Source organism: Lipotes vexillifer, unplaced genomic scaffold (assembly GCF_000442215.2).
Source record: "Lipotes vexillifer unplaced genomic scaffold, Lipotes_vexillifer_v1.1 scaffold37, whole genome shotgun sequence".
Taxonomy (NCBI): Eukaryota; Metazoa; Chordata; class Mammalia; order Artiodactyla; family Lipotidae; genus Lipotes; species Lipotes vexillifer.
In genome coordinates, this window is record NW_006791811.1 from 3,168,494 (window position 1) to 3,184,031 (window position 15,538).

The window sequence follows — 15,538 nt, forward strand, 5'->3', positions numbered from 1 at the left end:
GTAGGGAATTTTTTTGAGCCTCGAGTGACATCATGAAAGGGAAAGGCAGTAGCATAAAGTTGCAGCCCTGAGTCAGGGAGGTTTGGGACCAGTAAGTGGAGTTGTAAGGGTATGTTCTTATCCACAGCGATGACAACACTTCTAGTCGTATGATCTAAGACAAATTATTTAACTTTGTTTCCTTATCCAGTAAGTGAGAAGGATAACAGTATCTACCTCCTGGAGATGCTTGTGAGAATAAGTGTTCAGCATAGAATCTGACTACAGCAAGCTGCCAAATGTGCTAGCTGTTATCATTACTCCCGTTGTTCAGTAGACAGCGGAAGACTGCTATGCCCAGACGCCTAACTCTACCCTTATGGCCTACCTGGCCACTGGTGTCTCTGTCTCTCCTATCTGGAAAGACCCTGACATCCTGGCCCATCTCTCAGACCACATTCCCTAGCCCTAAATGCTTCCACATGTAGCTAGTTGAAGGGTTAAAGTGGTGCTGACCATATAGGGAGAGGGAATCAGGCAGAATCAATTGGTAGAGGAGTTCAGAATGGAGGAAGGGTGCTCCTCCTAAGAACTTCACATCTAAACAGCTGAATCACTATTTCTTGGAGACAGCTTTTCAAACTACCTGAAGCAACTTATCAGCAGAAAGGGAGGATCGTGCATTCTCTAAAATAGTCAAATCTTTTGCTTCTCAATCCCAGTGACACCCATTGTCCCAAATCACAGCCACTAATAATATCCATTGGGGGTGGGAGAGGAAAGGTGAGGGCACAAGATGGTATATAAAATATTTTTAACACTTTTACCTGAAAAGAGGAAAAGACTATAATTCCATGAGTCTTCAATGATCAGTTGAAACAAAAGTCTAAGATTACTTGTCTCTTTTTGTTATTTTCAATGCTAATAAAAATAACTGAAAGGGTAGCTTGATCAAGGTCAAGAGTCACCCCACTTGCGGAAAAAGCTTTGGATTCAGAGTGAATCGATTCTGGCACTGTCTTTGTCTGGCCTTAGTAATTGAATGTGAGACTCAGTTTCCTCTTCTGTAAAATGCAAATAATAACACAATCAAAGAAGTCCAAATCATGATTCTTCTATCTTTTCTCTCTATTTTTTAAAATATAGCAAGAAAAAAATTACAAAATATTTTTGGTAAAGTTGAAGATAAGTGCTGTAAACGTAACACGGAGCAACCTATCACTAGCATAGCCAAGTAACCTGTACTCTCCAACCACCTTTTAAAATTATGTCGGATCCTATTATGAGCATTAAAATTGCTAAAAATTATAGGAAATACAATTTGACTTCAGGTTCATGTGACTTCAGACCTGTGAGCTTATCTGCATTTTCTGTTCTTGGGGTATAATGTTAGGCATTACACAAAAATAGTACAGCCTAGAATAGGACCAAACAAATGGGTTTTTTTCCCCTTCTTCTTTAAGATCAACAGACCACTCATTAGAATTACATGTAAAAGCAGAAATTCAGATGCTGTATCAATCATGCAAATGTTCATGTGATATTAAGAACAATTTGAAGCATTAAAAAATACTGAAAAAAAAAATTGAAACAATTCTTCAAAGCATCTTTCATACATTTGATAGGCAGGCCGTCTCTCTAAGAGGAAGCCTCTGACAAATCTTACTTGTAAATTCTTAAGAAAATGCCAAACATCGCATTCAGCCTTGCTCATTGATAGTCTCTGACCTTTTTATGCACTCAGCAAATGGCTAGATACTCCACCATTTCCAACATGACTGATTGCATCTGCATCTAGGAGAACTATAGAAGGCAGAATGGCCTAGAGCTTTTCAAATGTCTGTATTCCTTTAAGCACCAGAAGTCTTTATGCAAATAAAATCTTTTCTGAAGCCTATTATTTGGAGAGAATAAAGAAGCTAGGTTTGCTCTGGTTGGAGTGATTGGGGGAAGAGCCTCTGAGTTCCTCAACCCCTTCCACCTTCCCCCTTGGTCTGGCCAACACAACTGTGACCTTGAGGCACCTCCACATTGTGGAAACTCAGACAGGGCTTGTAGTTCTCCACTAACACTCTATTGCACTGTGATCTTGGCTAAGTCGTTTCTCACCTTTATCAAGTAAAGAAGTTGGCCTAGATAAGTTCTAATTTTCTTTAATCCCACAAATCTAGAGTGAGAATATTATGGTGTTTTTAAGAATATTGTTAAAGCATTCTTCAGTCTCTTTTCTGAAGATAACCTAAGGCATTGTGATACAAACTCAATATTAACATGGATTTTTTTTAACTAAATAGGACAATGCTATGAATAATTGCCAAATGCATAACTAGCCATTCCTTTCTATTTGTATATCCAACTACAACTTCATTTGGAGTCGCATCAACAAGCATTCTTTGCGTAAACGGTGTGTAATGGTTGGTGACAAGGGCTCTTCCTTCCAATGAACTCAGGAAGGGAGTTTTCAGCAGAATATTGACTGTACTTAAACAGAATTATTGTTATTGAGATAGTCCTGGCTACACTTTAACATTTATGTTCATGTTTCATTCAGGGTTAATTTCAGGCTTGGTTCCAATGTACATTGGTGAAATTGCTCCAACCACGCTCAGGGGTGCTATTGGCGCCCTTCATCAGCTGGCCATTGTCACAGGCATTCTCATTAGTCAGGTAAAAACTCCCATCCCCTACCTCACCCATCCTCTACTTTACCCAACTTCTCCTTCCCTGATTGTCCACTCTCACTGTAGAACAACACAGAGGAAAAAGGCAGTTCCACAGGTGGTAGTGGAGGTGGTATAGAGACATAGGCTTTTTAGCTCAAAGCTAAAGTACTACTGCTCCACTCTTTACTTCTCCCCTTGGAGTTGTGGTGGGGGTGGCACTGGAGGTGACCTGGTAAGCCAAGGCTTGAACTGCTGGAACTATTCTAGAATTAAATTACTCCATTTAGATTTCAAGGAATAAAAAATTTCAAAATTTTGCCTACCCAGGTTTCCTTTGTTCTGAGCATCTTACCTGCTCAAATTTAATATGCAAGTGCTTACAATAGCAGTTCTTGTTCAGCTGGCTCTATTCTTTCCTTCTGTCCTACGTTCTCAGAGGGAGTCCTAGAACCTCAACCCTACGGCTATCCAGAGGATAAACTACTTGCAGTAGGGATCACAAAACTAGTTCTCATCAGAGTAATTGTTTTACCTATGTAACCCCATTCTATTTAAGTTCTGGGTAATCTAAGAAGAAATTTTGTGTGTGTGTGTGTGTTACGTGGGCCGCTCACCGTTGTGGCCTCTCCCGTGGCGGAGCACAGGCTCTGGACGCGCAGGCTCAGCGGCCATGGCTCACGGGCCCAGCCGCTCCGCGGCATGTGGCATCCTCCCGGACCGGGGCACGAACCCGTGTCCCCTGCATCGGCAGGCGGACTCTCAACCACTGCGCCACCAGGGAAGCCCTAAGAAGAAATTTTTTTAACAAAGGTCCAAAGATGCATGATTTTTGCTGTTGTTTTAGATATCAAATGTGTGCCTAAAAGTTTGGTTGATTCGCATCCTAAATGTCCCGTAGGAGTTAATGAAAACAAATCTAGGTGAATTCTTTGTAGAACAGAGAGTCCATAATTCAGTTCAGATGAGACACACTAGCAGTAGTTTTCATCTTGTGCATGCTTGTGCATACGTGAGTCACAGTTGTCAGGGATTACTATCAAATAGCCAATGTGCTTTTTCAACAAACTGTTTCAGAAGGCAGATCCAGAGTGATGTGCAGTTGATATGCTTCCTCCCTGACTTTTCAGATCTTTGGCCTCGACTTTATCCTGGGCAATCATGAGCTGTGGCACATCCTGCTTGGTCTGTCTGCTGTGCCAGCTGTTTTCCAATCTTTGCTGCTGTTCCTCTGTCCAGAAAGCCCCAGATACCTTTACATCAAGTTGGATGAGGAAGCCAAAGCAAAGAAAAGTAAGTCTATGGGTGGTTTTACTTTCTTCCTGTTGTTTTGGAACTATCAGCTAATGAGAGAGAGGGTGCATGAATGGATACGCATGAAATTGGTACCAGCGCTTTCCAAATGAAGTCAGTGATTGTATGTAAGAAGAATATGCAAGATCACTTAATATGACTGGTGTATGCCATTTTGCAACCATAAACATTCACACAAACCCAAACAGAAAATCCACATACAGAGACTTCTAAAAGACCTTTCCTGCATTATCCTTCTATGATAATGAGGATCACAGTTTTGTTTGTCATGAGATGAAGCGAAATGTTCTGCTTTTTTGAGAAATAAAAAAGCAGGATTTAATTTAACAAGAAAGAATTTCCAACACCCATGCTATTAAGTAACAGAAAGGGCTGTGCAGAACTGTACCTCTTTCATTAACATAATACAAATAAATTTATTTTTGTTTTGACCTGAGTTGTGTCAACCTGATCGTTTTGGGGGACAGGCTTGAAAAGACTCAGAGGAAGTGATGATGTCACCAATGACATCACTGAGATGAGAAAAGAAAGGGAAGAAGCATCAAGTGAAAATAAAGTCTCCATAATTCAGCTCTTCACCAATTCCAGCTACCGACAGCCTATTCTAGTGGCATTGATGCTGCACATGGCTCAGCAATTTTCTGGAATCAATGGGGTAAGTTTAAGAACATCCCCTAACTCTTAAGAGCAAAGTGAATTAAGATAGATGAGGAAAGGTGTTTAAGTTTAAATAACTAAAGGATACTTTAAAATGTTGACATTACATGTCTCACTACAACAAATATATTGAATGAGCATTAATTTTTTGTCTTGACTCATCTGCCTTCTAAAATCAGCTTACAGTTTTTTTAAATGTCAATAATCAATGGTCTGCATGTCTATTAAGATGAAGGTTAAAAGGAAAGTCATAATGAATACAAAAGAGGGAAAAGGAGAATAAATATAACTAGAAGACTAAATTACAAGGGGTTTCCAGAGTTGAGTATCAAATTTAGGATTTCTGATAGCCTAAGCAAAAGGAGTCCATGATTCCCTCTGTCTATTTAAATGAAGTGTACCAGATAGCCTTGTGCAAAGAAGTTTCCTGCCATCCAAGAGACTTTCACTCTATTTGGGGAGATAGCACACAAAATAAACAATAGAGTGAACTGACATGATATTGGTGAGTAAGGGCAAAAGAAAAGACATGACTGAAAAACATTCTGAGTACTAAACTAGCTAGCATTTAGGTTTTGAATTGAAATCCTCATATTATGCAGACTAAAATTGTTCTACTGACAATTAGCTACTAGAAGAAAAAAATTAAGCATTTGTTAAGAAACTAGATAAAGAAAATCATTCCTCCCCTTTCATTGCTGTTAAAAATGTGGTTTGGGCTTTTATAGTGAGCCAATCCTAGATTCACAAAGACACTTTGGGGGTGACTGATGAATGGGCAGAGACTTGGGGGAAGCAAAGAAAGCAAAAGTTGAAGCATGAGTTGAAGCAAAAGGAGACCTGAGCCTCACTCCACAAAGTGAATGCTGCTCTGCTGTGGTCTCCATCCTCCTTTAACAGGTCCCTGATACTCATTTTTTATCTCTTAACTCTTTATAACTTTGGGGCTCAGAGACCAAATCTGTATCCTCTCTCTCAGCTCTGCTTGTATATCCAAGAGCACAACACTTAATCTCTCTAAGCCTCCCTGCTTTAGCTTCCATCCCAGTGCCTGACTTAGAGGCATCCAGGAAGTGTCGAACCACGTGCTGTCCGGCAGCCTAAAATGGTGGGCTGGTGTGCAGTGAGTAATCCACTCCTCACTGAACACAGTCTGAACAGTCCTCCTGCGTCAGCCATGTCTGCAGGAAGAGGCACCAGCAGCAGGACATGTTATGTGGGAAAGGAACTGATGGAAGATGATAGAACAAAAAAGATGATCTAAAAGACTATTATAAACATAAGGACATAACCAAATAATAAAGCCTATTAGGGAGGTTGTGAATCAGATTTCTCCATCCACTGAGACTGGTGGAAAATTTTGGGTTACATGCAATGACAACCAGAACTCTTATACACACTGGTGAGAGTACAAATCAACACAACTTTTAAAAAAAAATTTTTATTGAGGTATAAATGATTTACAGTGTTGTGTTAGTTTCAGGTATACAGCAATCTGTTATACAAATACATATATCCACTCTTTTTTTAGATTCTTTCCCATATAGGCCATTACAGAGTACTGAGTAGAGTTCCCTGTGCTATACAGTAGGTCTCCATTAGCTATCTATTTTATATATAGTAGTATGTATGTGACACAACTTCTTTGGAAAACTGTTTGGCAGTATCTATCAAAGCTGAGAACATGCATACACTACAACCCAGCAATTCTATTCCTAGGTGTAAATGTATACATATTTTACCAAAGGGCTTGTACTAGAATGTTCATAGCAGCACTATTCATAACCACTCTAAATGATAACTACCTAAATACCCATCAATAGTAGAATGAGTAACTAAATTGTGGTATATTAATACAATTATACACTAAACAGCGATGATAACGAACAGCCTGAAAATACAACAATATGGATAATTCTCATAAAAGTAATGTTGATGCCAGATACAAAATACACACAAAATATGTGGTTCCATTTATATCACGTACAAGACTAGGCAAAATTTATCTGTAAGGATAGAAGTTGAAAGAGTTCCTTTGAAAAAAGGGTGACATTCAGGGGGCTTCTGGAGGGCAGGAAATGATTTATTTTTTGATCTAGACTATACAGGTGTGTTTAGTTTGTGAAAATTAATCGAGCTGTACACTTAAATGATATGTGTACTTTTTTGCATGTATTTTATACTTTAACAAAAAAATAAAGTGCAGATGTACAGTTTTCAGCTAAATACAAGGAGAACTTTTAAGTGACTGGAAGCTTTACACACTGAAGGAAGATTGTGGTTTCTCCTTCCCTGGAGGAAGAGGGTGGATAAAACCTTTGGGGAGTTCTAGGGACCCTGGTTCCATTGAAACACCTAAATATCAACAAACTAAAATAATTCTTGCTTTAAAGCCATGAGTGCTAGGCTTCTTGATTAAGGCTAAACTATTATTATTTTGCAGATATTTTACTACTCAACCAGCATTTTTCAGAAAGCTGGAATCAGCCAACCTGTTTATGCAACTATTGGAGTTGGTGCTGTCAACACAGTTTTCACTGCTCTCTCCGTAAGTAAAATACTCTATATAAACATTCTGCTTGTTCCTCAGTCCAGAAATGGGAGTAAAATAACCTTGTAATTTAAAAGTGACCTATGACTTATTGTCCACGTATAGTGGGTATGTAGATAGAACCACGTGGGTCACAGGAGGAGTCCTATATGTGAATAACCAACCACTGTATTGAGATTCGACATAACTGAACAGGTGGATCACTGGTTCTCCTTATCTGCTGAAGATGTCATTTGTCACTCATTTGTGAATTAGTAACTCACTTGGGGGCACAGACACTTGGTATTTTTGTGTAAATACCTGGGCTCTTTCTCCTTTGCTCTGTACTTAAGCCCCTTGATATTAGCAAACAGCTTGTCATTTCTATCAGCATTGGATCCTAGATCCTCGCCTTCCATGGTTGAAAATTTTTATCCTGATATCTTAGAAAAAACATTTTAAAAATAAACATGGTCCTCTCAATTAGATAGCTAAGCCTCTAGCAAAATTAAACTGATTCAGTAAATTCTTATGATGTTAGGCCATTGGGCAGAACTTCCAGGTCGTTCACAAGGCCATGGCTTCTGGTGATGTATATGACTGTGATATTATGAGAGGATGGAATAGAAGCGGTTTATAACTTGAAATGTTATTGCTATTTTTGAAATGTAACTTTTTCAACGGTCAAATATTATACACTTTTGAAAATTTTTCTCAACAAGGGAAGAGGTCATATACTCTTCTTAAGATCAAATACCTTATCTAAGGAACGATTCAGTATATTGACAGTAATAATATTTAATATAACAATCTAAGAATTAAAGTAAACAAAAAACAACAGCAAAACCTCCCAAACTTCCCAACTAATGTAACTCACTTTAAAATGAGGATACTTGAGCTTATTTTTATCTTTGAATGCAGATGTTAAAAAAGCTTGTGCTTTTTAATTTTGGTCACAGTGCTATATACTCAATATACTTTAGTCACTTGTTTTTCATTCTCTGCACATGGACTTTTAACTATTACCTAGAGTAGTCAATAAATTACAGCCTGGCTACCTAGATCAAAAGGCAGGTTTGTCCAGACCACATTAAACAGAACTGGACCTTGGAAAGAGAAGGAAGAACAGATAATAAGGGAACACCAGTGCTTCCGTAGAAATGCCTTTAGAGGTAATGCCTGTTCAATCCAAAAGGCCAGTCTAAACCAATAAAGGCCTGGCACTAGGATGGAATCCAAGGGACTATTCCCATTCTTTTGTCTCCTGAGATAATATTTTTTCAAATCCCACTTCAACATATTTTTCTCATATAGAGACTATGATTAAAACATTTTATGTGCAACAGGATTTGCTATGTAAAGCATCATGTTATCAAGATCAGGGTAACCCAAACTCTAAGAATGCCTAACGAGAAAACTACTGCAGAATTCCATTTTTGTCCTCCCCCCGACCAGCCAACCCCATGGAATGGGAAGAGTTGTTCTGAAAATAGAGCCTTGATTATTTTGAATCTACCTTTTTTGAACTCATCCTTTTATTCTGTGAAAGTTTTTGCATGACTGACATATTTTTTTGCGGTACGCGGGCCTCTCACTGTTGTGGCCTCTCCCGTTGCGGAGCACAGGCTCCGGACGCGCAGGCTCAGCGGCCATGTCTCACGGGTCCAGCCGCTCCGCGGCATGTGGGATCTTCCCGGACCGGGGCACGAACCCGTGTCCCCTGCATCGGCAGGCGGACTCTCAACCACTGCGCCACCAGGGAAGCCCCCTGACATAATTTTAAAAAGTCAACTCTAAGCAGCTGTCTAATTAACCCTCCAGGACTACAGATAACAGTTAACATTTTTAATTATATTTATTTTTGAAAAGTTGTTTTAAAGTTCAAAGAAGTACAAAAAGGACAGCCTCTCAGTCATCCATTTTCTCTCGCCAAAATCAACCAAGTTTACCGGATTCCGTGTATCCTTTCAAATAAAGATGTGCAATTAGGAATATGTACTGATAACATATTAATGTTTCAACAGTTTGGAAGGAACACAATCAATCTTTTTTTTCTGAATGAGTACCTGGAGAAAGAGATAGACTTTCCTAACTCGATGCTGAATTATGTTCCACATTTCCAGATTTTCTTTTAAACTAATGAGCTGGTAGAAGGGAGCCTGTAATCTTGAGTGAGAAAACAAAACAGGAAGAATATAAAGGGAACTGGAAGGCAGCATAGGTCCAGAGGAGAAAGAGTGGCTCCAAGCAAGCATCCAGGATCTGAGTGATGTACAGTGTCTGCAGCGAAAATGAGAATTAAGGTCAGGTAGACATCTCTGGCCCCTGACCAAATCTCACCCTGTATCACACCCCTTCCTGAGTGCTCACCTAGCCCCAAGGAGGGAGTCCAACTCAGTTTTCAAGGCATGTAGTTTTAGAGTTTATAATCCTGTTAGCAATAATTGTTCAGAAATAGAAGAAACAGACACAGTAAAAGCCCTTATTCCTGAAGAAATCCTCCAGTTTTCTTGGCAGCTTGACATGGTGTCATCAAATCAGATTTAAAAGTCATAATTAAAGAGTCAAAATATATAGAGAAATTTTATGAACTTGAGAAAGGTTTGTTTTTCCCACTTTCTTCTCAACAATTAAACGTGGGTTCCTTGCTTCCCTGGTGGCCCAGTGGTAAAGAAGCCGCCTTCCAATGCAGGGGACGCGGGTTTGATCCCTGGTCAGGGAACTAAGATCCCACATGCCACGGGGCAACTAAGCCCGTGCGCCACAACTACTGAGCCTGTGCTCTAGAGCCCGTGAGCCACAACTACTGAAGCCCGCACGCCCTAGAGCCCGTGCTCCGCGACTACTGAGCTCGAGCGCCTCAACAAGACAGCCCACATACCGCAAATTACAGAGCCCACACACTCTGGAACCCACACGCCTCAACTAGAGAGAGAAAACCTGCACACCACAACTAAGAGAGAAGCCCACGCACCACAACAAAAGATCCCGCATGCTGCAACTAAGACCCCACAGAGCCAAAAAAATTAAAAAAAAAATTTTTTTTTAGTGTGGCTCCTTGCTTACCACCCTGAAGTGATTTGAAACTCTAATATGAAATGTCTCTGAGATGAAAGGGGCTTTCATTGTAGGTGAAAAGAAATGTTTCTCAGATATTTTCAGAGCCAAAGCTCACTATACTAAGGGTATTGGATTGCTGTTGATTTACTGATAGATTTATGAGCCTAACCAATTTACTCACTGAAGTGAGAAATTATGACAGGTAGTTTTTGTGTGTGTGACTCTCCAACCTTGGCAGTATTCCAAGGATCAAGCAAGAGTCTATTCAACAAACTCTGGTCCTGGCTAATTGTAAATCTTAACCATTAGTGCAAAGATCCACAGACCCACAGGAATCGACACCAAATCTCCTGAATTAGGATAAGAAAGCACTTTAACCTTTTGCTTTAAAGTCATACCTTTTCAAGTGGATAGTTCATTACCAGCACCAGGTACATTTAGGCTCACCAGAAAAATGCGGACCTGACTATTTTGGTAAGGCCATCAAATTCTGTATGCTGCCCCTGAGTGGACACAGTTTGACTTTATTTGCAGTAAGAAAGTTGGATGAGAATAGTTAACACATCAACAGTTGTACTGTTTCAGGGGTCTGCAGTGCTCAAACCCTTGCAATTATAACTTAGGATAATTATCAAACGGGAAATTAACATCATTTTTATGTAGGACCTTCGTATTTTAAGTCTACAGGAAATATATTGGGAGAGATCCAAGAGGTCCAGTCTCTAAATATTGCACCCAAAGTGATAAACATCAGGTGGCGGTAATGCCATGGTTCTTTCTCTAGATTGGCCTGTTCAAATCAATGTGACGAAAGGAAGCCAGTAGTTGTAAATCACCTCTGTTCACTGAGAACAGCTTTGCCACCCCAGTCAAGAGTCACCCCCCTCCTGAGTTCCACATCTGTAAAACGGAATAACAGAACGGCCTCTTTCCAGCTGTATAAATTAAAATGATCTCTTTGGCAGTAAAAACGATTTAAGTATAAAGCCAATATGTTTTAAAATTTTCCTAGGTATTCCTTGTGGAGAAGGCAGGGCGACGCTCTCTGTTTTTAATCGGAATGAGCGGGATGTTTGTTTGTGCCATCTTCATGTCGGTGGGACTTGTGCTACTGGTGAGTTTGGTGCCTGCACTGAGATTTTTGGTTACCATATGATAGCACTTCTGAGCTGCAGGTTAAACGTTTGAGATTGACTTACGAAATAAAGCAAGAGGAACAGCATATAATACAAAGGAGAAATGTAAAGAAAAAGAGAACTAGTTTAGGGGTTGAAATGTAGAACATCAGCAGGTAAACTGTGCTTGTTACCCAGAGAGGCAGTGTATATAATAGTAGAGCACAAGCTCTGGGATTAGCCCACCCAGGTTCTAATCCTGCCTCTGCCACTTGGCTGCCTGTGTGACCTTGGACGAGTACCTGGACCTTTCCAGCCCAGCACCAGCATCCACTACTTTACAGGAGGTCATGCATCCTGTCTAGCAACCTTGGTATGCGTAGAAGCAAAGGTCACTGGATCCTTGCTTTTCCTCTTTCACAGGAAAAGAGTGACTAAGAGTCATGGAAAATCCTAATCCAGAGGATTTCCTATAGTGCAAAAGATTTAAGGATGACTAAAACTGGAATAAACTTGTCTACGACTAGAATAACTTATACTTAATTGAATATAAACACATCAAGAAGGGAGCTATGTCATCTCTGAACTCAGTGAGAACCTACCTAGCTAAAGGAAGAAGCAGTCAATGTTAGTTCCACTTTTGCTTTGTGTTTTGTTTTCTCCTCAGAATAAATTGGCTTGGATGAGTTACGTGAGCATGACAGCCATCTTCCTCTTTGTCAGTTTTTTTGAAATTGGACCAGGCCCCATCCCCTGGTTCATGGTGGCTGAGTTTTTTAGTCAAGGACCACGCCCTGCTGCTTTAGCAATGGCTGCGTTCAGCAACTGGACCTGCAATTTCATTATAGCTCTGTGTTTCCAGTACATTGCGGTAAGCAGCCTAATACTGTACAAACTTACTGAACAGAAGGTAAGGTTGAAGAGCTGCTAATTGGAACTCTGTTTATTCTCTGTGCAGGACTTCTGTGGACCTTATGTGTTTTTCCTCTTTGCTGGTGTAGTCCTGGCCTTTACTCTGTTTACATTTTTCAAAGTTCCAGAAACCAAAGGAAAGTCCTTTGAGGAAATCGCAGCAGAGTTCCGAAAGAAGAGTGCTTCAACCAAAGCACCAAAAGCTGCTGTAGAAATGGAATTCCTTGGAGCTACAGAGACTGTGTAAAGATAACCTGCTTTTTGACAGGAACAGAAACAGGAAGGAAACAGTGTTTTTTAAATGACAAGTTTTTTGAGAATATTTTATATCTACATCTTTAAGTAGTTTTATTTTTTAAAAAGATGTTATAGGCTTTGATCAGAAATGTCATCAAATATTACAAAGAAAGTATTTTTTTAACTCCGAGAATCTATTTTGGGTGGTAAGGCTCTATAATTAAGTAAACCAAAGAGTCTAGCTCATTTTGGTACACTAAATGGCAAGTACATTCTAACGTTCTTAGTGCTGTCCTTTACAACAAGAGTATCCTGAAGTTGCAGCAGTTTCAGAGTTATTGCTTCATTAAGCACGTGACTAGAAACCTGAAGACACAACCAATATTTACACATTTAAATACGATTAAGTTGGAATTTTCCTACCTGCAGACCTCATATCAATACTAAGGGAGATATGACTAGTGGCAGTAAGGTCCATGTTAAAATTGCTAACTTTTCCAATTTTTCCCCTCAGCTTTTTTCTTGTGCATTAGAATTTGTGTTGTGCTTAAAAAGTTTTTTTCTGTTATTTTTCATGTGGAATAGTTTATTAAGCGCATTAAAATATGGTTATAAAGAAAAACTTTTATTTTGGGTAGGCTTACCAAAATCTTTCAGTATTTGGGGAAGAAAATTTTTTTTTGTTACTTTGACGACCAAATGGTTTTTGTAAGATTAAACACTAAAAGGTTTTACCTGGTCATTTAGCATGGGTTATCAGTTAATATTAACAGCTGTTATAAACCCATGTTAATTCCTTGCTGGTTCAATCCTTTGAGCTATAGTTTGTTTTGCGTTTTAACTGAGCACAGCTTGGTTTTCTGAGTTGTGTTATAAAATATACTCAAACAGTGATAAATCAAACACTTTGTATATCTCCTCAAACCCCAAATAAGATCCAACAGTCTAACGTAGGAAATTGGAAGTAAAAGATTGCTCTGTTTGTTAAAAAATATTTTCTGAATTCTTATGTTTTAAAATAGAGTTGAAAAGGTAAGGTTGGAAGATCCTGAGGGCAGCCTCCTGAAAATTCATGAATGTTCAATTTCAGACTTGATCAATATCCTTTTTTAATTTTCTTGAAAAGACTTGAGTTCCCTAACACAAAACAATCATCCCATTTGACGTTTCCTTTTTTGCCTTAGCAGTATATGGATGCTATCTAAGCTGTTCTATTGCAATTGCTACCATTTATTGTACACTACCTATGTGCCAGGCACTGTTGCAAGTGCTTTTATGTGGACAAATTGGAAATACACAGATAAGTGAACAGACTTTCACTTACAGTCAATTTTGCAACTATGGAAATACAGTTCTGATGGATACCAAAGGCTTAGCAGGGAGCTAAAGTATCCCCAGGCTGTTTTCCTCACAAAGCAGAGCACTGAATCAATCTTTTTTACATGTGCTTTAATGTGCCTAAAAGAAAGGCACTTTTTAAAAAGTTCTCTTTAAGAGTGGGAAAAACAATACTGAACACTTGGTGGGGGGTTGTTTGGTTTTTCTTTTTTTTTTTTTTCCTTTATTTTTCTTTCCTTTTTTTGATCAAAGGTGTTTACCTTTACGTAATTTGACATTCCAAACAACATGAAATTATTTCTTTTCACTTTGATTTTTGTTTCCTCTGGGCCAATTTGGGATAAACTACTTTCACTTAGGACTTCAGAACACAGTCAAAGTGAACTTAAATAGTTCAGTAGACCTTTTTGCTAAACTGTGAACTCTGTTAAAAAAAAAAAAAAAAAGTAGGGACTCTGAATAGGGCAGGAGCAGGAAAATGGCTCATCTTGCGGCTCCTGTCTTCTTCAGGATGCTGATGGCCTTTGAGAAGCCCAAAGTTGCACTGGTAAAGAAAGTTAACATATTTATAGGCGATGAATGTGATTTATTCACATTCTTTAATCACTATTCCTGACCTCATTTAGAATAAAGTAGTAAAGGTTTAAATAAAGAACCCAAAAGACCCCTTTTAAGTTTTAATTAATTGTTCTGATTGACCACAAATACCAAAAATTCGGACCCTGCAGTTTTCTGCCTCAGAGAAAGGTAAATGGCATACACTGTTTCCCTTTCATAATTTTTTCCTTTCAGAGATACAAGTGAGTTGAAAAGAAACATTAAGATGAAATAAGAGGCTAAGACAAAGGAACTAGCTTAACATGATAAAAAAAACTCCTAGGTTTTCAACGATATTCATCATAATATATAATAATATTGGCACTAATTAATTAGATTTAATCCCAGGGAAATTAGACGTGTGTTTGAATGTTTAATTTTCATAGTACGCTACCATTCTTGTGGAATTATTTTCAACATGCTTACAAGTGTGATTTTCTCTTAGCTTGCTCGGAGCGTGATTACACTTCTTGATCTGGCCACTCATCTGCTAGATCTAGTGGTGCCCACTGTCACGACACCAGTGCAAGGATCTTCTCTCACTTCCTTCTCCCCGCTCTCCTCTACGCGATCAGCACAGTAGTGCATATGCCGAGACAGAGTAAGAGAAAGCCCCTCCTCAAGGAGCTCAGTCTGTTGAGGAGCTCAGGAAGACCAGGGTATAAACGTCCCCATCTGCATCTTTCTCCTTCCATGAACCTCAAACTGAAGGCCTCTTTTGTAAAGAGGGCTCCATCATATACCTACCTCAGAGAGTTGTTGTGAGGATTAAATGTAAAGTGCTAAGCAGAGTGTCTGGTACAAAGGGGGCGCTCAATAAATGTTACCTAGAATTAGTATTCATGAAGATACTGTTAGGATACAGGACTACCATATATAAGATAGTTCCAATTTTTTGTTTTGAATTAAAAACGTTTTATAAATTCAAGATAACATTTTCTTACTTCAAGCAACAGTCTCATGATGACAAGGGAATGGTAAGAACTAGGGTAGATATTAGGCTATCTAATTCTTAAACCCATACCTGATATTTCTAAGTAGGTTATAAGAGTTTCTATTGTATTTTTTAAACTTGCTTTTGCCTAAGTTATTTTTTAAGAGGTCTATATGTAATATTATTCCTTTGGATAATACTAAGT

At 39.0% G+C, this 15,538-nt stretch overlaps 1 protein-coding gene across 2 annotated transcripts in view; it reads left to right on the plus strand.

The window, feature by feature from the left end:
- Window positions 1-12,859, plus strand: part of SLC2A2 (solute carrier family 2 member 2) — a 30,704-nt gene extending 17,845 nt beyond the window's left edge. Inside the window, exons 4-10 of one of the 2 annotated variants that reach the window (XM_007464725.1) lie at window positions 2,531-2,646; window positions 3,770-3,932; window positions 4,421-4,608; window positions 7,054-7,158; window positions 11,213-11,314; window positions 11,983-12,186; window positions 12,274-12,629. In XM_007464725.1, the coding sequence (XP_007464787.1) occupies window positions 2,531-2,646; window positions 3,770-3,932; window positions 4,421-4,608; window positions 7,054-7,158; window positions 11,213-11,314; window positions 11,983-12,186; window positions 12,274-12,474 (1,079 nt within the window). In that variant the 3' untranslated portion in view covers window positions 12,475-12,629. Of the gene's footprint in view, window positions 1-2,530; window positions 2,647-3,769; window positions 3,933-4,420; window positions 4,609-7,053; window positions 7,159-11,212; window positions 11,315-11,982; window positions 12,187-12,273 lie in introns of both variants that reach the window. The other variant, XM_007464724.1, reaches the window with a different exon arrangement.
- Window positions 12,860-15,538: the final 2,679 nt, after the last annotated feature.